This window comes from Larus michahellis, chromosome 1, assembly GCF_964199755.1.
Source record: "Larus michahellis chromosome 1, bLarMic1.1, whole genome shotgun sequence".
Classification (NCBI taxonomy): Eukaryota; Metazoa; Chordata; class Aves; order Charadriiformes; family Laridae; genus Larus; species Larus michahellis.
In genome coordinates, this window is record NC_133896.1 from 121291275 (window position 1) to 121298923 (window position 7649).

General features: G+C 46.0%; 1 protein-coding gene across 1 annotated transcript; it reads right to left on the reverse strand.

Moving 5' to 3' along the window:
• Positions 1-784: 784 nt before the first annotated feature.
• Positions 785-7305, reverse strand: DONSON (DNA replication fork stabilization factor DONSON). Its single transcript, XM_074601317.1, is given in 11 exon segments — positions 785-1180; positions 1470-1685; positions 2392-2590; positions 3286-3387; positions 3508-3613; positions 3713-3891; positions 4394-4572; positions 4962-5165; positions 6346-6426; positions 6806-7089; positions 7092-7305. Coding segments are annotated over 11 exon segments (1779 nt in total). The 5' UTR covers positions 7183-7305; the 3' UTR covers positions 785-1042.
• Between the last annotated feature and the right edge of the window lie 344 nt (positions 7306-7649).

Genomic DNA, 7649 nt, shown 5'->3' on the forward strand with positions numbered 1-7649 from the left:
GCTACAGACTAACGTCACCGGTTCAGAACCACAGGCAGATTCTGAGGTGGTGAGCAGAACGGCACTGTAGTAAAGATTGAGGGTAGCTGACCAGGTGGCGGGAGCACTGCTTTATTTTCTAACCAAAATACCACTTGAATTAGAAGTCTTGCTGGAGGGCATGATATTGTACTCTATATTCTACATATTGCTCTTCAGATTTAGTATTCTCTGCTACGGGAATCCGGTTACCCAATAGCTGTGTAGAAAGTGAGATACACATCTCCAAAATAACAGCTCTGACTACTCGACCTGAAGACTGCATTAAACCCGTTAATAGACTCAACTATTGCCATGACCATAGAGTCAGATCAGCAGCCTCCTGCTGCCTCTCATTTTCTCTGTCTTTGATCAGAGTCGATCACTATTCCTCCAACTTGTTCCGATTCAGGTGATAGTTTGTATAAACGGCTTCTTGAACATCTAGCTCATTTTAACCTAAGTGTGGGGATGGGAATATTAGACAGCGATGCCGAGCAGTTCTGAGGAATCTTAACCTTTTAATCTGAGTCGGCTGCAGCCAGAACTCTGTGTCCATCTGACTGTCATCTGTCTGGGGGTCAGAGCCGACTCTAAACCAAGAGGTGCAACATATCCAGGTGTAGCTATCACGTTTCTGGCAAGGCGCTGCAATGCCAAGAATGCCACCCATCCGAAACGGTTAGGAGTTACCGCAGAGCAGTAGCATTGCATGTGCATGAAGAATACAGACCTTCCAGACGCAATGCAGACCAATAAAAGGTAATCCTGTTTTATCAAGTTTTATTTAAAAAAGGCTTTCTAAAATACAAAAGGAGGTGTCCAAGGCCTTTTCCTTCATTCCCTTTAAAAGTCCTTTGAAGTGTTTTAGGATGGGTGATGTGCAATAGTTGTCTGTAACGTGCAACTAGATTGTTGTATCCCTCCCGGTACTGCATAGGTGCTGCTGCCCGTGTAGATCCGAATGAAGTACAGCAACTGCACACTAGAGAGCATTCTTTTCCATTAAATGGAACTAGCATACCTAGGACTTCCAGGTATAAGTGTAATCTTTCATTTCCAGAAATCGGATGGAAGATTTTCCCAGTGTTGGGCACTGACTCAGTTGATCCAAAGTCTTAGGATGCAGTCCACACGCAGTAAGATCCTTGCGTACGGTTTCCTGCGGAAATTCACATGAAAAAGAGAGATGTGGAATAGGTATTTCTGTTTGAAATACCTGTAGTTCTTAATGTTGATTTGTGTACCTCTGGGGAACTCCTGAAAAGCTTGTTTTCCGATGACTCAATTTCTGAGGGAACGACAAGCCACAGGGACTGCCAGGTGGTGATGACAAGTAACTGGGTGTAAGCCCATGTATTAAGGGAAAGTTTTGTGTCACTCAGTGTCCTATGGTTTGTAATAAAGATACTATTCCTAACAGGAAAGACTGTCTCTGCTAGTTTCCTTACCTTATTTAAGGCAGGGCTTGCAGTGCCAAGATCAGCGTTAAACACAGCCGTTGGCTCGTGTGTGTACAATACAGCAGAGAACGCTCCCCTCTGCGCGGCCTTGAGCAGCGTGGTCAGCGCGTGCAGGGAATGAGGCATGATGGGGCCTACGACCTCCAAGCTGAATATATCCTCGTACGCCAAGTGAACCCTGGCCTTGGCATTTATACTGCGAGCCTGAAGACAAGACACGTTGGATTAGCTTTTGACACACAAAATCTAAGTGCTAACTCTCATTTACTTTAATAATACTGCAGTGCCACAGTCCCGTTAAGAGTGCAAAATACTTTTCAATATTGACAACTTACTGTTCCATACATGAGCATTACGATGGTTTTATTGTCTTTGTAACAACTCCTAAGATGTACCGGTGGTGAGACACAAGAACGCTATACAGTATTAACAAAATGAACGGCAGAACAGTATTGAACGACTTCTCTAGGGGAAGACGAGATGCCGAAGACAAGTGGAAGCGCTACCTGTATAAACAGCGCATCCTTTAGCACCCACCACCTCCTCATAGTAACAGCCGGCGAGCCATGGTTCTGAGGCTCCCTTGTCGCAAGCGACTGTGATGACTGATAGTTTGAGACCCCGCAAGATCTCAGGAGAATCTTTGAAGAACCACTTTAGTACCTGGGAAGTCTGCTTCACCTCTTATTTGTCAGGATGTGAAGAATGGAAATACTGGGATTTCAGTTTAGCAGCATAGGTCTACGCGGATAGATACGATTTAGGAGGCGGTCTGTACGGCAGTCAGAATGGCTATAGCAACAAAAATTACTCTGCAGTACTTGAGGAAAACTATATAAAATCAGCGTCTAATTTACTGAGTGAAGAAACAACTTTCTCTTCTTAAAAAAGAGACAGTTGTGTTACTTACTTTGAGTGTTTGCATTGTTCCACCTCGGAAAGCAACAGGGGACAACAAAGTCGGTGGAAGCCCTGCTTGTGGACCTGCAACAGCCACGAGGCTCTTGCAGTTTATCAGGAAGTTCAGCAAGGTGAATGTGTTTGTTCCTTTCACTAATGCAAGGGATTCGGGTTTGTGATCCATCTGCACCTCGTGCTTCTCCTTACGACTGTATTGACTGGAGTCAAAGGAAAACCACGAGGAAGTGAAAAGCACTGATGCACCAAAGGAAGAATCCAAGTAGTGCAACCCCAGGAGAAACCCCTCCATCCCCCTCTGACCAATCAAGCCATTTAAACAAAACCAAAAAAAACCACAAAGCTTTACACTGATTCAATTTGTTCTTCAAATATTAAGCAGCATCTTAAACCTGACTTCTGATTTCGTTATTAAAAACCTCAGGTGCTCCAAGTGCAAATGGAACCGGAGGGAGACAGTTAATCGGTCCCTCTGAAACACATACAGGTTCTCAGCAATCAGCTGTTCTGGTCTGGCCTACAGCTGTGCCCCCGCTCTGCCACACTACTTCCAAGTGTAAACCTAGCCTACATCAGCACACACCCTTTTTCTTTAAAAAAATTAAAAAAACCTAACAAATCTTTCCAGTGAGATGACACAATCAGTTTGTGACCTAACATCAACGATTCACAATGGCTTTTCCTTCAAGGAGGAAAGCATCTAGAAATACTCGTCATAAAGAAACTCAGAGAGACATGCAGAGTCGCTTAATACGCAGTAATGTGAGGATTAATATTTGGAAGGAAGTTCTCAAAAGCTTTGCTAAAACTTAAATCTATACCACAAAAAGATAACATCTGCACGGTTTCCCAATATCATATGTCTTGACGTCCAAAGAAAGGATACAGTTTAATAGAAATAGCATCTGGTTTCTTAACCTTGTCTTGGACTCCCATCTCCTCAAGCCAAGAGAAACTTTCATCATCATCATCGCTTGGAGCTGGTTCCCTATGAAACACAAAGTCAGTATTAGGAGAGCAATTCCTCCAACAAAGGTTTTCCAAATGGGATGTGCAGGAGCCTGTAGACACTCTTGAATTCTAGCATTGTACAAGACTTATTACATACTCGCCCACTTCGAGGCTGTTGGCAACTTCAGTTTCCAAATTCACTTCAGAGTTTTTCTGTTTCCTGGTTCTACTTTCTTCTACCAATGGTAAAGAAAACTCGATGCCTTGAACAGAGGAGGAAAGGGAGCAGTGAATGGTTTTGTAACACAGCTAATGCACTTTATCGGTTATTCAAATCCTAGTTGGACTGATTTCAACCTTACCTTCATTTCTCATGGCTTCCCTTAAACCTCTAGTTGTGGGAGAAATTACAGCTGTGATAACGTCACTTCCCGCAAGACCAGCTGCACGGAACAGGACGGTAAACTGGTAGGTACATACATAGAAGTAGGGACACAGTTTGGCTTTGAGCAGATTGTACAGAGAAGTAAAGCTGACGGACCTGCAAATCGGAATAAAACAATTCTGTAACTGAAGTTAATTCTTTGCTATTGACAACATCAGAGTGGATTTGGCTGGGTGTCAGCGATGTGTACTCTGCACAGGCGTGGGAGCATTCTGAATGACCAGCCAGATTCTGAGATGTGCTCAATGCCGAGGAAGCTGCACTCCTCTGAAACGCAGCCTGTTGGCGAGTGACGTGCTCTTCCAGCTTACTTGCTTTCTAGCACGTGGGTTTACACGAAGCATCAAAGGCAACCTGCTAACCGGATTTATGGAATTCTACCCAAATCAACAACTAGAGTTGGAGAGGGGCATTTAACACAGGAAGGTAGCTTTAGTTATCTATTTCCTTAATCTGGTCCTCAAAATAATGAGCATTCTAGCTGAGAGAAAAGCATAAATTAAAAAGCTTTCTCATAAAAATGGAAAGAACTTGTGCATCAATTAAAATCCTGTTGTCTTAATCTTACTAAATACATTAGTTGTTTGGTTCCACTTACCAGTCACTCATTAGCACTTGTTGCAAGGCTTCATCCTGTGACCAAGGACTAGCCTTCCCAACTATTTTTCTATCTGCCCCAATCCGAGGGAACAGCTGCAGCCATGGCAGTGAAGGGTGAAGCCAGTAAACGAGGCTCTGCTGAAAGGCACAACGCAGCTCTGTCGACAGTTTTGGTTCCTGGACGTCAAAAAGCATTTTATGAGGACAGTAATGCTTTACTTAAGGCAGCATTGCACGTGATGGGTTAAAAAAATATTACGTTAGGTACTAAAAAAAAAAATAATCCCAGGCTTGTGACTAAGGCAGACTGAAGAAAGATGGACAACAACTGGCGACTGCTCCTCAGTTGAAGTTAAATGACCACAGTTGAAGTTAAATGACCACTCACTGATCGCTATAAGTACAAACCATGGGTGGAATTACATTAGTAGTCTAAGTGAGCCTTAATGCAAAACCAAACCAAAACAGAACCAAGCCTTCACTGCCAGCGTGTTTCAGGAAAGGTGCAAAGGTATGTTCTCCTTTCTAAAGCTGGAGCCCCCAGCTACCCTCTGAAGCATGATTACCTGTATGCTCTGTGGCAAGTTTGTTTCTGTAGCTCTACAATGCTGAGCGAATCCTTGAGCTTCCTCTTGCGCTTTTAAGTGTTCAGCCCAGGTAAAGGGTTGGGAAGACATGAACAGAAGTCGTGTTTTAATACTCCAGTCTGCAGGAAATTCATGTCTTGGTGAGGAGGGAACTTCGGGTACAGCAACAGGTAAATGAAGGTCCTTACAAAACAGAAATAGCATCAGTTAACCCACAGAAAATTTAAAAAACCCACCTATTTATATTTTGGCATGGTTAGGTCTCCTCCCATATAACTTTCCCGGCAGGCAGGCCAGATGCTGGAGTACAGCTATTAGATGTAACATCTTGAGTTTAGTAGCCTATAAAAAGACAAGTTGAACCTGTCGTCTCCTGCATGTTTTTTGTCCAATTCAGTGCAACAGCTCATTTTGATCCTAAAGGAAGTACTTGCATTAAGTTAAGAGACATACTTCAAAAAAAAGCTTTTGCAGACAGATTTTCTGGATGCCAAGTTACACAAAATTTGCCTGTTCATAGGCTAACCAAAGTCAGAGTTTATACTCAACTGATTATTTTAGTCAGTAACAGATTCTAATAGAAATACGGCATTGTATTGTTTATAAAAAAGCAGAAGAGGGTTTTCATTCACAGGAGTCTTTCCAAAAGTCATAAACTAGGAACAGACAAAAGGAGGAATGAGTCAGAAAAAGAAAACTTAGCCTGAAGTTTATAAAGACAAGAATTTCCATGCCAAAACAGCATTTCATTTCATCCTCTCTTGGTGACTGTAACATCAGACGCTTCCTAGAGGATGCAAAAAAACCCATGGGGAGCTCTAGGACAGTTTGCATTCTTTGAGAGGTCACTTTTCTATTCTGCTAAGTTAGTCGGAACTTAAGTAAGTTGCTGAACCCGTAACAACACTAGGCACTATCTGCTTGAAACTCTCTTTCAAGGACTGGTTTTCAGGAATTCTTTCTTTACTATGTGCCTGGTGAAGTTGTGTTTATTCCCTTTCTGCAGCTGAATAAAAGACTGCAGAGGATATATAATTTTGAAGAACATCCTTATCTCAACAAAATATAAACCTAAGAAAGAGGAGAACTATGGTCAACATGGTAATAAAACCGGAAGAAGGCAACCACCTCTGTCAACTAGAACAATAACACTATTGGTATCAGGAAGAAGGCTGGCTTTTAAAAGACTGCCACTATAACAGTAAACTTCAGGGCAATTTAAATTTTCTTGAACACTGACATTTTTAGTACATCATCTTAGATGGAAATGGACCATCAAAATACTAAGTTAAACAGTTTCAGCCTTTTTTGTGACCTGAGAACAACCGGATATGTTTCAGAAGCAGTATACGCAGTTTCGTACATCGGTGAGGGCGAGGATGTCGGTTCTTTCAGAGGGCTCTGCTCTCCTGGCGGGCTTATCTTCACAAACGGACTCTAAAAGCTGAATGAAAGAGGAGCGTAAGATGCAGCACAAAGTAAGAACCAGGTCGATAGTTAAAAAACGCCCCTCACAGTGAAATTTCACGAGTGACAGTAAGCACGTACGTGCTGCGAGCATCCACCCTTCGGTACAACCAAAAGGCGCCCACAGATGAAGTGCAGCAGCTTGCTTTCGATCTGCGCGCAAAGCTAGAGCAAGGCCAGGCCGGGGGCTGGCTCCTTGAGGGGGAGCGGGCTCCGGGCCGGGGCTGCCGCGCCCGGCTGGGTGCGATGGCTGCCGGCGGCGCCCTTCCCCTTCCTTCCCTCGCCCCCCCGGCCCCACTCCGCCACGGGGTGCGACCCCCGCCCCCGGCCGCCGCGGTGCCGGGGCTCGGCCCTACCTGCCAGAAGGGCGCTGCTGAGGGGGACCCGCCCGCCGGCGGTGGTGGCGGCGGCCGCCGGCTCCGCTCTCGGGGATGTGGGGTGCCGGCCGCCCGCGGCGCGTTGTCCAGGCTGGAGAAGGGGTTGCGGCGGGCGGGCGCGGAGGGGACCGGCGGGGCCTCGCCGCAGGGCGGGGGAGCGGCGCCTGGTTCGCTCCTCCGCAGCCGTTTTCGCTTCAGCCGCAGCACGGCCGGCGGCTTCTTGAAGCCGGGCGAGTAGCCCGGCACGGCGGATGCGGCCATGGCCGGGCGGGAGCGGCTGTCCCCGCTTGGCGCGAAGAAGGGCGAGCTCCGCCCCTGGGCGGCGCTGAGGGAGGGAAGGCGGCGCCCGCCGCCATTTCCCCCGGCGCCCGGCGGGGACGCGAGAAGGCGCCTCTGGCCGCCTCCTGCCAGCCCCTTCTTTTCCTCCAGCCCTAACCGTTTAAAAACTACCGATTAGGAGACTGCCAAGAAATCGTTCTGGTGACAGCTGTCCACGAGTTCTCAGTCACCTGTTTCAAAACGCTCCTCCCTCGCGTGACAGAGAAGTGAGAAGCACTTTTCGCTGAGATTACTTCTAGGAAAATAATTCTGCAGCAAGAGGAAATCCCGACACCCTGCCTCGGCTAGTAAATAGTAAGAAAGAAGCATTACAGCCAAAAAACGTAAATGGATCTCTGGCTCTATTCTGAAACCAGGCAGAATGGATTTCTCCAGTCAGGTATCACGAAAATCAGCACGTGGCCGCACCAGGGCAAAAAACACCTGTGGAGACACCAGGACAGGGTTATAGTTGCATCAGCCACACGTCATCGCCTGTCTGTGA